The sequence below is a fragment of the Athene noctua genome, chromosome 17 (assembly GCF_965140245.1).
Source record: "Athene noctua chromosome 17, bAthNoc1.hap1.1, whole genome shotgun sequence".
In the NCBI taxonomy this organism is placed as follows: Eukaryota; Metazoa; Chordata; class Aves; order Strigiformes; family Strigidae; genus Athene; species Athene noctua.
In genome coordinates, this window is record NC_134053.1 from 472,357 (window position 1) to 489,972 (window position 17,616).

The 17,616-nt window shown below is 52.1% G+C and overlaps 1 protein-coding gene across 4 annotated transcripts in view; it reads left to right on the top strand.

The window, feature by feature from the left end:
• The window catches only part of TTC28 (tetratricopeptide repeat domain 28), a 185,523-nt gene that overhangs the window by 139,615 nt on the left and 28,292 nt on the right, over positions 1–17,616 (top strand). For all 4 annotated transcript variants that reach the window (XM_074921577.1, XM_074921578.1, XM_074921580.1 and 1 more), the window contains 7 exons: positions 1,976–3,317; positions 3,694–4,217; positions 5,796–5,905; positions 6,141–6,270; positions 6,666–6,884; positions 8,875–9,040; positions 15,487–15,627. In XM_074921577.1, the coding sequence (XP_074777678.1) occupies positions 1,976–3,317; positions 3,694–4,217; positions 5,796–5,905; positions 6,141–6,270; positions 6,666–6,884; positions 8,875–9,040; positions 15,487–15,627 (2,632 nt within the window). The remainder of the gene's footprint in view (positions 1–1,975; positions 3,318–3,693; positions 4,218–5,795; positions 5,906–6,140; positions 6,271–6,665; positions 6,885–8,874; positions 9,041–15,486; positions 15,628–17,616) is intronic.

The window sequence follows — 17,616 nt, forward strand, 5'->3', positions numbered from 1 at the left end:
CAGCTGAGCTCAAATTCGCTTTTAACCTGCTTTCTGTCCTCCGTCTCCCTTTTACAGTCACTTCAAACTGAGTGGTTTCCCACACCCAGTTCCTCAGAGGAGGTGGAGAGTGGTGCTGGTGGAGGGCCACGGCATGCCTTCTCTCCTTGAGGAGTCTGTCTGCTTACAGAAAGAGAGTATTGAAAGCTTGCTCATCCCCTCCTTCTGGAAACCCTGGGGTTTTGGGGGAGTTTCAGTGAGCTGTGTGTGGGGCCCGCTGCACTGTGCCTCGCTAGGCAGGGCTGGAGCCAGAGCACCGGCGGTGCTGGCCGGGAGGGACGGTGCTGGGAGCCTGGCTCCTGGGGGCAGCGCTGGTGCTGCCTGCCTCCAGCTCAGACACCTCGCACTGCTTCCAGGGCAGAGGTTCAGCTGATTCCATCTTTTGTAGTTTCTGAAGCGACGGGACACTTTCACAGTGACTGCGTTTTGCAGTTCCTAAGTTACGTAGCTTTGTGTCCAATCCAATTCACCCCTTGTCGTTACTTTGTGTTTCATCTGCGGAGGTCGATGGTCTTTCCCGTGAGCTCTGGGCTGTGTGGCCGCGCGGCTGTCCCTGAGCCCCAGCACTGGCCGTGTCTCCAGGTACGGGACGAAGGGCAAAAATATTTGTGCAGGGTCACTTAGCTTAGTTCATCCTGCCCTTGCTGCCACCACCTTCCCTCGTCATACCAGAGGGAAACATCAGCGTGCACCAGCCAGAGGTGTGACAGCTAAATTAGAGCCATGGGCTCGTTAGAGCTGAGGAGGGACTTGGCCAGGAGCTGGGCTACGATGTCAGGGAGCCAGTCCCTCCTGCCGAGAGCCCCGGCTTTGATCACGATTGCAGTGCAGGGGGAGAGAAGAAAACTGTCAGCAGTAGCCAAGCATTTGCTGGTTTTATCCTGTTCTGCCCATGTTTTCTAAATTGCCTTCTCCCGAAGCATCACATCAGTAGGACAGTGAACAGAATTTGTGAATGATTTGCTTTGATAGAAATACAGGAAATCCAGCCAGAACACTGCATGCTGATGTAATGGAACTTGGGTTTTCAATCCTACGTGAGTTTAAAAAATCAATCTGCGAGGTCCACATTGCCTTGGGAAAGCAGATTTCAGCCTTCATGTTCCAGGCTCACTTGGAAAGCCTCTGTCTGCAAATTTCTCATTAAAAGTAAAGACCAAGAGGAGGCTGATGCGCAGCCTGATCACAGTGTGCTGCGCCTGCCGGGGACTGGGGGAGGCAGCTGCCTACTGACCTCCACGTCTCTTCCCCCTCAACACATTGGTTGTGATATGGAGGTGGAAATTGGAAGCTGTTTCCTTCTAGGGGCAGGAAAAGACCTGAAGTTGTCTTCAAGTGTCAAGTAACTGTGACAAATCTGCAGGATCTGTGTTTGCAGGGCTGCCTCCTCCTCCCCCCACAGATCTCCAGGCCTGTTCATGAGTGTTTGCAAAGGAGCCACATGTCTAATTAGCACAGTTTAATTAGTGTGTAAGTTGTATCCTCAGCAGATCCAGAGCTCCTGTTCCCCTGTCTCATAACACGTGCAAGATGACTGGACTGAAATTGAAAAGCAAATGCTTCCTCGCTCAGTGTGTCGAGAGTGCAGTCACTGGGTGAATGAGGAAAAAAAAAAAAGTGGAGGAAAAAAAAAAGGTAGCATAATCAGAAAAAAAAGAGGGCGTTTTATAAGGCCAGACTGTCCAGTTGTTGTGGTGAATATGTGCCTCGTGTAGTACAAAACCTTCTCCAGGCTTTTCCCGTTAGGAGCAGGCAGCGGTTCCCCTGGGAAGGGCCGGGCCGTGGCAGCCGAGCCCGGGGTGCTGCAGGAGGGGAGGGGGTTCCCTGGTGAGCCGGGGGTTGTGGCGAGCTCAGGAGGGTCCTGGCATGGCACGGAGCTGCAGGAGGGTGAGCGCAGGGGAGTGTTTCTGTTGAGCCCGTTTCTGTTATTTTTCAGGAATCATTCACCAGATGAAAGGCGACTACGACACTGCCCTGCGGCTGCATAAAACGCATCTGTCCATAGCTCAGGAGCTGAGCGACTACGCGGCCCAGGGCCGGGCCTATGGCAACATGGGCAACGCCTACAACGCCCTGGGCATGTACGACCAGGCTGTCAAGTACCATCGGCAGGAGCTGCAGATTTCCATGGAAGTGAATGACCGCGCCTCTCAGGCGTCTACGCACGGGAACTTAGCCGTGGCCTATCAAGCGCTGGGTGCCCATGACCGCGCTCTGCAGCACTACCAAAACCATCTCAACATCGCCCGGGAGCTGCGAGACATCCAGAGCGAAGCACGGGCCCTCAGCAATTTGGGCAACTTCCACTGCTCACGAGGAGAGTACGTGCAAGCAGCCCCTTACTACGAGCAGTACCTGCGCCTGTCCCCAGAGCTGCAGGACATGGAAGGGGAAGGGAAGGTTTGCCATAACCTTGGCTACGCCCACTACTGCCTTGGCAACTACGAGGAAGCTGTTAAGTACTACGAGCAGGATCTGGCCTTAGCAAAAGATCTTCATGACAAGCTGAGCCAAGCCAAAGCCTATTGCAACCTGGGCCTGGCCTTCAAAGCCTTGATGGACTTCAGCAAAGCAGAGGAGTGTCAGAAGTACCTGTTGTCCCTGGCCCAGTCTCTGAACAATTCCCAGGCCAAATTCCGAGCTCTGGGGAACTTGGGGGATATTTTTGTCTGTAAAAAAGACGTAAATGGTGCAATAAAATTTTATGAGCAGCAGTTGAGCTTAGCTCATCATGTTAAAGACAGGAGACTGGAAGCCAGTGCCTATGCAGCCTTGGGCTCTGCATACAGAATGATACAGAAGTGTGACAAGGCTTTAGGTTACCACACGCAGGAGCTGGAGGTGTACCAGGAGCTGGGAGATATGCCGGGTGAATGCAGAGCACATGGTCACCTTGCTGCGGTGTACATGTCGCTTGGGAAGTACACCATGGCCTTCAAGTGTTACGAAGAACAGCTGGAGCTCGGGCAGAAGTTGAAGGACCCCAGCATAGAAGCCCAAGTCTATGGTAACATGGGCATTACCAAGATGAACATGAATGTCATGGAGGAGGCTATCGGCTACTTCGAACAGCAGCTGGCCATGCTGCAGCAGCTCAGCGGAAATGAATCCGTGTTAGATCGGGGCCGAGCCTACGGAAACCTGGGAGATTGTTATGAGGCTCTGGGAGATTTTGAGGAAGCTATTAAGTATTATGAACAGTACCTGTCTGTGGCTCAGAGCTTGAACCGTATGCAAGATCAGGCAAAGGCCTACCGGGGCTTGGGCAACGGGCACAGGTAAGGAGCACTGCGTGTGCATTCTGCTGACGGGCAGCGACGTACAAGTGCCCACGGACACAGTGTGTGGCTGGTGGGGTGCGTTTATGTGGCTGTTATTCACAGGGACGCGGCACAGCAGCGAGTAACGTGGTCCTCTGGGTGCCGAGGACTGTGCTGCTGCCTCAGAGAATGAAGATGAGGTTGCTTTGCCCTGAGAGGAGAAGTTTATGGGGTGGCAGAAGAAGGAGATTGATTCAAAAATGCTGGGGATGTCTCCTGGAGGAGCATTTGTCTCTTCCTGATAGCTTCAAGCTGGCCTGTAGAGGAAATGACAAAATATCTTCTCTCAGGAAAATACTGGCAAAATAAATGCTGTTGGTTTCCTCCCTTGCAGGGCTATGGGAAGTTTGCAGCAGGCTCTGGTGTGCTTTGAGAAGAGGCTTGTGGTGGCACATGAGCTGGGGGAGGCATTTAACAAAGCCCAGGCCTACGGGGAGCTGGGCAGCCTGCACAGCCAGCTGGGCAACTACGAACAGGCCATTTCTTGCCTGGAGCGGCAGCTGAACATCGCTCGGGAGATGAAGGACCGAGCCCTGGAGAGTGACGCTGCCTGCGGCCTCGGCGGGGTCTACCAGCAGATGGGGGAGTATGACACAGCCCTGCAGTACCACCAGCTGGACCTGCAGATTGCAGAGGAGACCAACAACCCCACTTGCCAAGGCCGGGCCTACGGGAACCTGGGCCTGACCTACGAGTCCTTGGGCACCTACGAGAGGGCAGTAGTTTATCAGGAGCAGCACCTCAGTATTGCAGCGCAAATGAACGACCTTGTAGCCAAAACCGTGTCTTACAGCAGTCTGGGGAGGACTCACCACGCCTTGCAGAACTACTCTCAGGCTGTGATGTACCTGCAGGAAGGTAAGAGGCTGAATTAGGCATCACAGCATGTGGTGGTAGGTTCAGGGGGATAGGGGGGAGGCCTGGAGACCTGGAGAGAAGTGAGATACTGTGAGCGTGGTGCTGAGAGGATGTGTTTGACTGGTCTTTGATGCAAAAGGTCTTGCAGATATCCCTAGCTGCTGCTGAGCATCCGTGTGAGTAGCTGTCCAAGCGGGCTGTTGTGGTCAGCACACCCTGTCAGTCGGAGCTTCCTGCTGTCCTGTAGCCAAAGCAAAGCACAGCCTGTGCCTTCCCGGGCGTCTCGGCCAGTGCTGAGCTTGAATCCAGGCCACACCTGGCAGAGTCTCTTCATAAAGCTCGCTTGTGCCTGAGCCTGGAAGGTGTAAACCTTCTCTATAAATAGCGCTGCACAGCAGGAACTGGCTCTGGGAAAACCACATCAGGTCGTGGTGGATCTCTGTGATCCTGAGAGCAGGTCTCAGCCCGATGTGTGCTGCTGAGAGCCACCTGCTTTTCCTTCTGCGTTCGAGTGGGAGTGAGACCAGGTGGGTGAGCGTCATGAGCTGTGAGTGGAAACAAGTTGTGTTTGACAGGAGGTGAGGGAGGGTCAGCCCTCGGTGTCCGGGAGCCATCTGCTGCTGCTGAGCACCGGGGCCAGCGCTGGCTGGTGAGCTGTGCTGCTGCAGGGGGTTCCAGCATGCAGGCAGCATCTGTTCGGGGTGGTGGCTCTCTGATGAGGAGATGAGCAGCGGAGCTGCAGTGTATGAAGCTGGAAGCCGAAGGATTAATTACATCAGTTAGTTTGGTTTTCCTGAAACTGACCTTGGCAGGATTCCAGATGCTGAGGGAATTCAATTAAGTTGGAAGGGGAGAAATTAAATACAGCTCCTTCCCCTGGTGTGACACAGAATTCCTGAAAAGCCTGCAAGCACTGGCTGCTGCTGAGCTGCGTGGCCGTGGCCAGGGCCCCGCTCCCCAGCCCGTGGGAAACCTGAGGGGCCCAAGAGGAGGCGGCTCTGTTGTCGGCAGGGCCCACGGAGGCGAGAGGTTTGGAGCATGGCAAGAGGGGGAATGACACAGAAGGTGCTGCTGGAAGTGGAATGAGCTCCAGGTCGTTCTCACCAGGAGCCTGCCCTCTGCTCTGGCTCAGGACATGAACCACGCAGAGCCTGCCAGAGGCTGGGGAGGGCTGGTGGGAGACGAGCCAGCAGGGTGGCAGTGTTTGGCAGCTCAGTGTAATGTTTGTCTGTGTGGATTTTAAGGTTTGAAAGTTGAACTTCTTGGTAGGGGCTGAGTGAGTGTGTCCCTGGGGACTGCCCCTTAACCTCACTTAGGGGTGTCTGTGGAAATGTCCTGCTGAGGCACCTCTCACACTGGTGCCAGTTCAAGTGTTGACTGCAGCTGCAGGCGCTGGCGCTGCCCTGCTCGGGGTCCCCCTGCTCAATGTCCCCCTGCTTCATGTCCCCTGCTCAGCAGCTCCGGGGCTGTCCCTGCTGCAGGAGCGCCGGGGTGCCCGGCTGTGAGGCAGGAGCGCTCCGACGGGCTGCTGAAGCCCCTTCTCCCCCTTGGCCCACTCTGACTCTGACTCCTTCCCAGGACTGAGGCTGGCAGAGCAGCTGGGACGCAGAGAAGATGAAGCCAAAATCCGCCATGGCCTCGGCCTCTCCCTCTGGGCGAGTGGGAACCTGGAGGAGTCTCAGCACCAGGTACACGTGGGCTCCCTGTGCTGGCAGGCTTGTGACCTCCGAGCGCTTTGGGTCATTCCTGTCCTCAGGGGAGGAAATGTCTGTCGGGGAGGTTGTGTTATCACTCGCCTGCCCAGGGGCTGTCTGAGGCAGAGCTCCCCTGCCCCGGGGCTGTGCAGGCCCCCATCCTCCTGCTCTCCCACGCAGTGCTCTGTGCTGTGGGTGAGGAAGTCACCGTGGCTGTGTTCCCTCCCAGCTGTACCGGGCCTCCGCGCTGTTCGAAACCATCCGACACGAGGTGCAGCTGAGCACGGATTACAAGCTGTCACTCTTCGACCTGCAGACATCCTCCTACCAGGCCCTGCAGCGAGTCCTTGTCAGTCTCGGTAAGAGGTGCCATTGGATGCTGACTCTGAACTCCAAGCTCACGGCAGTTCAGCTGAAGCTGTGGGGAGGCAGTTCATCACGCCTCGTCTGTCCAGCACAGCACAGCATTTCTCTGCCAGGACAGAAACAGGGGTGTCCTGCTTTGGGTTCCAGGCACCTTTGGATCTTCTTTCTTGCTTCCTCCATTGATTTACCTTTCTGTGGCTTGTTTTCCCATATATTTCCTACAGCCAGGATGGTGTGTGGGACCGCACTCCAGCACAGAGGCTACTCTTTGCAGAAATAAGTGCTGTGACGCCACTTGCCCTGGTTTTACTTTGGGTTGGGATGGCAGCTGTCCCTGTTCTGCAGACCACCTTGGTGTCGGGTCTGAGAGACAGCTCTGTCTTTCCAGGTCACCATGATGAAGCATTGGCAGTAGCAGAGAGAGGACGAACAAGGGCATTTGCTGACCTGCTCGTGGAACGTCAGACCGGGCAGCAGGACTCTGACCCGTATTCTCCAGTGACCATTGACCAGGTCCTGGAGACAGTGAATGGCCAGAGGGGACTTGTTCTCTACTATTCCCTGGCTGCGGGTTATCTGTACAGCTGGCTGCTGGCTCCTGGGGCAGGTGAGGTCCTTTTCGGGGATGAGCCTCTGAACAGGCCTTACAAAGGGAGAACGGTACCATTTGTAGATAGGGATGAGTGGGACCAGTGGACGTATGAGGCAATACTTTCCATCTAGTACCTTAAAGCTGAATGGACTGAAACCCGTGGCACAGCCACAGCAATAATGACAGAGAAGTGCTTATTCAGGGCTTTCTTGTTCACCTGGAGATGGAAATGTTTCACGTGCTTAATATTTCCATTTTCAACCTCCAATCTGTACATATTTCCCACAGGGCAGAGCAGAGCAGTAATGAGATTCTGAGTGTGTTGGCTCTGTGAGAATCTTCTATGCATAAGAATCCCTACTCTAATTATATTTTCTGTGCTTTATCCTTCCAAAAGCTTTTGACATTTATTCACTGAAGTGGATTGCAGAAAACAGAAGGGCGTCCCCGCTTCCTGATACACCATTGAACTGCCTGATCCTCTGAATTCTCCTCATATGAATGTGGAAACACTTATCGCAGAGGAGCAAGGAGGATTAATTTGAAAAGGATTGCTTTTTGCAGGCAGCTGTTGTTCATTATCTAATAAAGCAATGAATGTAAATTTTCATGAGTTCTTTCTGGATATAATTTAATAATTGCAGCCCTTCACCATGACAAAGCTAAAGAGATAAAAAAGCACTACTGAGATTGCACCAAAAATGCTCCGAAGGGGAGCAAACATTCCTACATGCCTGACTTCAGATGGGGTGACAGTAATGGGGAGATAGGCTTTTGGGGGGCATAAGGTGGTGGTGTTTTGCTGTGCATCCAGTCACTAACTGGCTCTTCAGGCCTGTAGTTTGCACAGTAAAATGCCAGTAATTCTACAGTATTAATATCAAGCTGAGCTTATTAAAATTACGTGGATCAGAAGTGCAAGTAGGCTCCGTGAGCCGTCTCCTCCTTGCCCAGACTGGGTCTCACCGAAGAGCAGTCGCACTCTTCACGTGCCTCCTCGAAGGCTCTATCGGGTGTGAGGATGGAGAGGAACTGTGGTGCTTCAAGGCTTCTGCCTGAGCAGCTCTGCTGGGCACCCTTCAGCAGGGACTCCAGCCCAGCCGCGGTGACCTCCTCTTGTTCCGTTAGCGCTGACAGAGAGAGCAGCTTCAGTAGCAGCCCAGGATCCTCATCATCCCACCGAGATGGTACGCGCAGAGCCTCTTCACTGAGTCTGTATTTGCTGCTGTTGCTGCAGGAGTTGCTTTATTCTTTATCCCTCCACTCTTAACTGGGTTAATAATTTATGCTGTTGAGGCAAACAGGGCATCCAGAGCAGTCTTTTGCTGTTGATCACAGGCTGTGGAATTAATTATATCAGGAAGGATATCCCAGTCTGAGTGGAGGAAGATTTTATCTCCAGTAATAGTTGAATTCTTAACAAAACAGTGAGTGTCCTTTATCTGGTTCACCCATTGTGAAGTGCTATCTTTTAATATTTTACTATGTATTAATCCATCTTTTTCTTTCTTTGTATATAATGTATTTTCATGCATATGAGTGAAATGAAAAATCAGTGTGTGATGCAAGGAGGTTCTGCTGTAGTAATAACAGTCTTGTTCAGTATTTGAGCTTTGTGTGTTCAATTATATGATCAGGGGCTATTAATAGGTGTTTTTCATGTGCCTCTATTGAAATGTGAATTACTCTGGTAGATACTTGTATGAAAGATCTGGTTTATAATTTATAGGAGAGTACTGCAATAGCAAATGCCTCTGAGCGGCTCATAAAAGTGCTGCTCTGACTTTGTACCTTTGAGCCATCATCTGTGAAGCACAAACCCAGATTTAAAAAGCAGGGCTGTAATACCGACGGGCGGAAAAGCCCGTGGAGGCTCAGCACGGAGTGCCTCTCCCAGTTGTACTGGCTGTGCCGAATGCTGGGGGCTCTGCCACCTTCCTAGGCAGTTGCTGGCAGCACTTTTCCTGCCCCACAGAAGTAACCTCATCATTCTGGTGCCTTGCAGGAATTCTGAAGTTTCATGAGTATTATCTGGGTGACAGCCTGACAGAAAACGCCGGGGACTTCCACGAAGCCAACAGCGTGACCCTGCAAACAATAACGAACTCTGTGCTGGAGCAGCACATCTCCAGCGTGAGGGAAGCTCTGGGCGTGGATTCCTACTACACCCGGTAAGTTGGGGAGGGGCTCCAACATCCTGGTTCCTGCTCTCCCACCTGAAAGCGATTTCTAACAGTCTGGGATGAGCTAATTGGCCAAGAAGTCTGAGAACTGACAGTCAAATTGTAGCAAATTTTCATTACAGCAATAAAAAAATCTCATCATTTTTGTAACCACGTACCAGGCAGCTCTACCTGTGCATGCGAATAAGGTTTGAACCCACAGGTTGGGGGGTGGATCTGTAGGTTGGATGAGGAGGCAGGTGCCATGTCTGACTGTGTGTGGGCAGATTCCGTCCTACTTACAGTTTCCAGCGTAATTAATTCCCTTTCAAAGGTTTACTTATGAAAAACTGCAAATACTGTAGGAATTCCACCCCCTTCCAAATTTCATTCCCTTGTGGCTATAGCTAAGTAAATAATTTAGAGTGAATTAATCTGTCTGATGAATTTCAGCAAAGAGGAAGGAACCTTTCTCCAATCCATTACTCAGACAGGTCCCACAACTATGTTTCCTCTTTTGTTTTTATCCCATGGATTTACCACAGCTCAGGTTTTTTTGCTTATTTATACTCAGTCTCATGATCTCTTGTGGTATTTGGTTTGATTTATTGGTTGGATGAGTACCAGTATAGATTCTAAGCTGATATTTACGGGTAGTTTTTCTCTTGAGTGCTTCCGTCTGAAAAGCCGGGCTGGGGGTGTCGTGTGTTCCCTGAGAGTGAACGTACCGGGCAGGGGCCATGGCGACAGTTCAGCTCCTGCACAGGGGAGCCTTGCTGCGCGGTCACTCCTTGCTTTCCTTCGGTGGCTCATTGGCACACTGGCCCTCACAGGTCTAGTTTGCTGCTGGTGCAAAGGGGACTTAAACGTGCTGACTGCTTTGTTAACCAGTCCTCAAAATTGGTGGGAGCGGGCGCACTGGCTCTTTTAGGTTATACCTGTTTCAGTCTTTTTTTTAAACCATTTTACATTTTTCTGCAGTGCAGAGATTGCTGAATGAAGCACCTTTGAGTCCCTGTGGCTGTGGACGTGTTGTTTTGCTCACCCAGTTTGACAGTGCAGGCAGTAACGGAGCCGCCTGGGCCGTGCCCGCAGCAGCCGCCCCGCAGATCGCTCCCCGGGCGGGACCCGCCGGCTGCAGCCCGGCCTTCCGGGTGATGATGTTGGCCAAGAAGGAGGAAATGATGGCATTGGTCCTTGAATTGCTTTGTGCTCAGGGTTCTGTGGGCAGCTGGGAAGCTGCTGAGCTCCCCTAATCAATCCTTCTTCAGCCTTTTTAACAGCCACCGTAGGCAGCACATGGAGTTGTGCGTCTGGCACGGCAGCGGCGTGAGTTAGAGCAGAGCCGGGGCTCTGCTTTGTGGTCCGCTCAACACAGCAGCCCCGGCTCCCTGCCCCTGGTGCTCACACCTGGCTGGACAGGTCGGGAATTGTCCACCTGAAGTGCTGGGGTTTCAACCCCAAGCCCCAAATTAAAGTTGACATGTGGGTGATTCCCCCAGCCCTTCCCGAAGGGGGGGTGAGTTTCCCTTTAAACTTCCCTCTGGCCTGGCAGACAGAGCCATTGGGTAAATGTGCCCCTGGGGTCCCGCACTGAGTAAGGAAAGGTCAGGTGTCCCATCAGGGGATAACAGCTGGGACCATTGCAGGAGGGGCAGTGTCTGTGTGTGAGGGGGATGCCCTGGGCAGAGTTCCCTGTTGGGGAAGGACCTCCCGCCTCCCTGGGACTGGGCTCCAGTCAGCTCTGGCTTTTGTAAACGTGGGCTCTGTAGAGATTCAGGATGGGGCTTCCTTGGTCTCATGTGTTTGGCTTGTTGACCTGGTTGTCTCCCGTCCCTTCTGTGGGAGACTGCGTTTCACCATTTATTCCACCCACTGCTGGTCGTGCGGTGTCGTTGTTGGGGTCAGTGGGATTGATGTCAATTATGTATAATCTGACTGACTTGTTTGTACCCCCAGTGCTCACCCGTGGACTGACCCTTTTTGTATCAAATACAATTTGGTTATTGGTTCATCTATATGCTTGCTGTGTCCTTTAAGGTAGGCTTAATAATTGGCAAAACACCACCAAAGTGAGATAAGAACATAACCCCAGGCCTGAGGTTTCCCAGTAGGTGTTTCAGCTATACGGGCTGGTACCACATTTCCTAGGTGCTTTCCCCAAGGTTTGCTCCAGTCTCTCACAGACAGATGAATTCTCCCCTTGGCACAGGGGGAACACAACACTTGGTTGTGTCACGTCCCCAGTACCGGTGATGAACCTGTTTGCAGACCTTGCTGGGTTTGGAGCTCTGAGAGCGCCGTGGACACGAGTGCTCAGCACAGACAGCGAGTCCCTCTGTGCCCTTTCCTTCACGGGAGCGTCGGGTGCTAGAAGGGAGTTGGAAGCTATCAGAGGGTCTGGACTCAGGCCTGATAGATTGCTTTTGCCATCTTCACTGGTTTCAAAGTAAGTTAATGATTGCCTGTCAGTGCTGGGACGCTGAATGCATCCTGAAGGGTTTGCAAGGCAGGATGGACTCAGGTTGTGGTGACACATTCTCCTGGTTTTACCTTTCTTTAGGGAACTGAAGAGAAAGCTCTGTCTCAGATTTTTTATTTTTTATTCCCCTGTACCAGAAAAAATACTGGATTTGTGAAGGTTTTGGAAAAGGTGTCTCTGTTTGATAAATCGGTGTTGCACAGTGTCGGGTTTATCTTTTCTCCTCAGTGCTCTGGCTTTGCTAGTCCAGGGAATACAGGCACTGGGGCCACAGCCCAGCCGCCGGCTCCCGGAGCCTGAGTCTGGGCTCGGGCCAGCTTGAGGAATTGTTTCGAGGAGCCACTGCCAAGCTGCTGAGTATGAGCACTGGGTTGTGAGTTGGGGATCGGCGCTGCGACCGCCGCGGCCTGGCCAAGCCTTGTGCTGCGGCCCAGCCTCTCCGAGAGGCGGCAGCTCTCCTGCCTTGCGCCGCTGCCGGAGCCCGGGGCCGGTGGCGCGATGAGGCGGCGCTGCCCGCAGGGTACCTCTGTCCCCAGGAGTGCGGGGACGCCTGGGCCTGGGGCTGCCCACTGCCCTCGGGCTGGAAGCGTTGCCCTTCTGTCATAACCCGCTTCCCGGGCAGGGCTGAGAAGGCTGTGGGGCCTCTGCTTTGGGTGTGGGGGTGGGACTGGGGGTGCCGCGGCACGGGGTGGCACACGTGTGTGCAGGCACACGTGTGTACAGGCACACGTGTGTGCAAACCCCTCTGTGGCTCCTCAGGGAAGAGTCTGAGGGGGTGTAAGGGGAGCGCTGGGCTCTGCACCTGAGGAGCGCAGCCAGTGTGGCCGGGCTGGGCTGTGCCAGGGCTTGAAGAGCAGAAAGTTTGAACCAAAATAATGTTACTAGGGTTAACCTGAAGAGAGGCTTGAGAGGTGGGCCTGTGCTAACTCGTAGTGTTCAGACAGTTGGAAGCCAGAAGTAGCGACATCCGCCTCGTCCCCCAGCGATCCCCACGTCCGGGCCTGTTGGATTTACAGTCGGGTCTCGTGTGGGTGCACTTTGGGTTTGTACTTTCTGAAAAGTTGCACAACCTTTTGTGATTTTAAATGTGACTTTCTGAAAGGAAACAAATATTTTTTACGCTGATTGGATTATTCATTTCTCTGTGAGCAGTAACAAAGTGCTGGTTAGTCTAGGGTTTTTATTAAACACTCTGAGGAAGAGCAAAGGGTCTCTCAGCCATCTGAGTACTCAAAACGTTAAGGAACAGACATACACAGAGGAGTAGGTTGCTTCATGTTTTAGTCCTGAGAAGCTCCAAGCACGTAACCACTGCTATCCAAATGATCATAATCATGAAGTTACTGCTAATGTATAAGTGGTACGTTTCAGAAATGGCCTGTCTGTGGTGGTGTCTAGGGTTTTTGGGCTCTTACATAAAATCTGTTCTGAGACTTCTGCATCTGTTAGCTTCAGTCACACCTTCTGAATTACGTGTTTCAAGTCTTGCTTGAAAATGAGTTGCACGATTCCCATTAAAGGAAATGTCAGAAGTTATTCCTTCCAGCCTTCATGTTTCCTGGGTTTTGCAAATGTGTTTCGGATGTTGATGCTTCATCCAGTTCTGTCTTGTATGTGGATGTGGACTGTGAGCCCTCTGTTCTTCCTGGGAGAACAGAGTCGCTCCCTCCAAGGTGTGAATACTGACAGGAGGAACAAAAGGGGGAAAAAAAAACAACTGAATTTGTTCCATCTACCCTTCTCTTAAAGCATCAGGGTTGTGTGATTCAGGTTACATCTATCTCCATGTGCTGATGGTTGAATCTTGCCCCGTAGATCTGCATATACACAACCGAAGTCTGCAGTTGTGCCTTGTGTAACAGATTTGCAGATACGGTTTTTAGTATCTCCTCCTGGAAAAGGGAGTCCTTCAGTCTGTAGGTTCTGGGATGAGTTTTTAATTTACTGTGATGTCAGCTTCCTCCTCTCTTCATGGTGATGGTAGTGTATGTTTCTGGTTAAGGACTCTGGGTTCAATGCTTGTGTCTGAGATCATAGGGCTGGTGTGGTATGATCGCAGGCAGGAGCTCTTTCCCCACTTCAAAATTACATGCAGGGAATTAAACAAACAAATCTTGTCTGTTCTGTGTGGGTGAACGTCATGTTCTGCTTTGAAATGTTTTCCCCCCATGGATCGGGCGCTTCCCCCCAGCCCTGCTGACTGCCACCATGCTGCAGCTCGCCAGCCCCCAGCAGAAGCTGTCATCTGCAGTCCCGGGACCCGCTCTCTGCCTGCCAGCGCACAACAGAGGGTTTCAGATATGCACAGCACACATGTGAAGACTTTTGTTTGACTTCCCCGCTCAGAGCTCGCCTGAGTGCACTGTAGCTGTGTGCCGTGGCGTTCCGCTGCGGTGCCGCTGCCCTCCGTGCCGCCGTGAGCGCGGCTGGAGGTGCCCTTGTGATCCGGAGTGGCACGGCTTCCCCCTCGCTGCTCCGGACAGGAGGGATTCTGTCATGGGACGTGGGTCAGGATTTTGCTGTGGTGGTGTTCATTGCACGCTGCAGCCTTTGCTTTCTGCTGGAAGTGCTTCCTTCCAGCTGCTCTAATGAAGCCGACAATCACGCATACTTGTGAAAAAATAAAGTGTGAGGGACTTTAAAATCCGCTTGAGCTTGTGTTGGGACAGGCTCGTTGCTCTTTAGGGAGAGCATGTGGCCTGCTCTCTGGGGTTCATGAACTCAAGATTTTTGCCTCTGCAAGGAGCTCCAGATACTCACTGTGAGTATTGCTCTAAACTGTGCCAGGACTCAGAACTGAGCATGCCTGCAGCTGCAGGAAAAACACAGGAGGCAGCTGTTGACAGCGTTTTCTTTTCCCTTTCCCCCCCCCTCCCTTTTTTTTTTCCCTTGGCTGTTGTTCAGCTAGTCCCATTTCAGTATTCATTAAGTGATTGGCTTTTGTCAGGATTTACTCTTTCAGGTTATTAAATTATATTGACCTGGAAGTACACTTATGAGACAGATATTGTGTGGTCCATACAGCAACACAGGGACAGCTTGTGCCTGCACAAGTATGTGTGTTCATTTAATGTATTGTGTGTTCATTTAATTCGCGTGCTCTTTAGTGGAAAACGTGCCCTTGAGGAAAGGCTCCAAGTTGTCAGGCACCCAAAAGGAAACAGAAATGAGATGCAAGGTGGCTTCAGCAGGTGGCATAGCAGATTTAGGTTAAACATACAAATTCCAAGGTTTGCAATGTGCCGTATAGTATGAAAATTACTTACGAGATTAAAAGGAGGAATTGTTAAAAATGCATATACAATAGTTGTGTTTGCCTTCTGCTTTTAGAAAGAACAGAAAATGCTAACAATTTGACATAAAATCTATACAGAGATGATAATTTAGACATTAATGTCAGAAGGTGGAAAGTTTAGGAGTTTTGGCTTCTATTTCTCTCTGTATTGCTGCTGTCCTAGTGGCACTGATAGAGTAATTCTTTTTCTCTGTGCTTTCCCTGTTTGTACAACAGGAACAGCAGCACAGCTCCCTTTTTTTATGCTGCGCTTTGCCACTGAAGGAAGCACACAGAGCTTGGAGTTACTGTTGTGGAAACATGGAAAGGATGCACTAACACATGTTCTTAGGCAAATCGAGGGCTGAGTTGGTGTTTCCTGCAGACCTCAGCTTTTCTGTCTTGTGCTACAGCTTCCAGAGTCCATACGTGCAGTGCATGGCAGCTTGGGTCCTGTATTTCCATCAGTGTGTGCCACCCTTTGAACCTTGAGGAATACCCAGGGGAAGAGGGGATGGGTTGTGACTCTCCTGTACACCTGCCAGGAGGAGGTGACGCCATCCACGGAAAATCTGACTTTAGCATTTGGTTGAGGTTGTGTCTGAAAAACATGTTCTCTCAAACTGGCTAAGCATCTGTCACAAAGCTGTTGCTCTGTCTCGTATCAGTGAGTCCTTGACACCGCTGTTCCCCCTGCAGAGCTTGTGCCAGTAGCGAGACTGAGAGTGAAGCTGGGGACATCATGGACCAGCAGTTTGAGGAGATGAACAACAAGCTGAACTCGATGACTGATCCCACTGGCTTCCTGAGGATGGTCAGCAGGAACAACCTCCTGAACAGGTGAGAGTACAGCGCCGCGCTGTGGGGGTCAGCGAGCAGAACAAGACTCTTGGTGAGGGGCTTCTCTCTGAAATGCGGGTTCGGGGCGCGGCTGATGCCGTTCTCGTGGTCTCCCGGCTGCCCCGAGTCGTGGGGCACAGAGCAGCAAACTGAACCTGTCCCTGCTGGCTGCAGCTACCACCCGTTCTTCCCAGTGTGGGTGGACGGGGAGCGCTGCGCCTCGCTCGTAGGACCGAGGTCCCTGTGTCAGTACTGTGCAGCACCCCCCTCTGAGCCAGGGGCCCACAGGCTTTTCCCTTCTCTCCTTTTCTTTTGCGTTCGTGTGGCGCAGTGAGAATTTGTCCCTCCCTCAGGAGAGCTCTGTGTCTTGCTCCTGCTGGGATTGAGAGTCTGTTGCTGCCTCGTGTGTCACTCTGCGTCCAGCCCGGGAGCTTCAGGTGCCTCGTGGCCTCTTGGGGGCTGGTTTTGTCCTACAGACTCAAGTGCTGGATGTGAGGGACACAGAAGCCCTGCCAGGTCGTGGAAGGGCGCTGGGTGCTGTTGCTTCCTTCTTTAGAAATGGACATTTTCAGTAGGAAGGAGGCAGGGCAGGGACTGAAAGCATCCTTGTGCTACTTGTGGGAGGGGAGACCCCAGGCACAAGCAGAGACCTAGATAGGACAAGGTATTTCTCTTTAAGAACTCAGTAGCTTGGCTTGAGAGATGTAGGGGATGGCATCTTCATTGCATTTCTAGGTGGATCTGATGTGATTGCCAGCAGGGACTTGTTAACTGATAACTCTGTCCTGAGGGGCAGCCATTTCAGACTTGCTCTTCTCCCTGCCAAGCACTGGTTTTGACTACCTGAACAATTGCAGGGGAATTCTGTTTTGTCCCTGCCATCTCTGAGGTGTGGAGCTTGGAGCTCTCTACTACACAATTACTAACAAAATACTTGTTTTTGTTGATCTTAACTGTTGTACTAATAATCTGGGAATATGCTTCATTTCCAGAGTTACAGGACTGCGTGCTAGCTGCACAGTCTCCACTCATTTTCTGCCTCTTACAACTTGCTCAGGTCTCAGTCTTTCACATTACTGAGCTGATCAGGGCAAGCATTCAAAACAAAAATTGAAGACAGAAATTTTCCAGTGTTCCCGCTCCCCCAGTGGAGAGGGGCTGCATGATGCAACCCAGGGTTTCTGGCTAGATCTGTGCTCCAGCAAGGACTGTGAGCAGAGGATACCCCAGGCCTTTCTCAGCTGGAAAAGAAAATGTGATCAGCCTGCAGTGCTGTGAGCCATCACTGGAGCTTGTGAGCTGTAACAGCATCCCCGTGGAACTGGGAGCTGCCTGTTGGCACCAACCACTGGCCTGTTTTTCTTTCCAGAATCCACACGCGTATCTGTTCACGCTGCTGCATTGGTGATGAACTATGTGTACTTACTAGATTTGGATCACATGGGCAGATCCCCAGAATTGCTGAGATGTTTTGCTAGTTCATCAGGCTTAGAAGGACAGGACGCCCCTCTGATTACAGGGGGGAAACGTGATCCAGTTCTGCTCTAGGGAACACTAATCCTCAGGAGCACTGTAGGGACCAACAGTGCAGTGTCTGTGTCTTTCTGCTCCATGGCAGCCAAGTGCATCACCTTGAACCTGCATCCAGGAGCTTACCTCAGGGAACTAGTTTGTAGCTGTCAGGGAAGCTCAGGGATGGGGCAGCTTGGGCACTTAATTAAGAGCACTGGGAGAAGCACTGGAGCCATGTCTTCGATGTTCTTGCTGCGAGTGCTGGGCTGAAGAGCATGAGAAGACACTGTGCATGGCCGGCCTGCCTGCCCACCTTCTGCCTGCGGGTGGGGGCAGAGCTAATGCTGCCACATCTGGTTTGTGCCTGGCTTGCTGAGCCCTGAATTCAGGGTAGATGCTGTGGTCCTGCCTGAGCCTCCTGTGCTTCATGTCTGCTCCAGTCCCATGGGTGATCACATTGGAGGCTGAGTCTAGTAG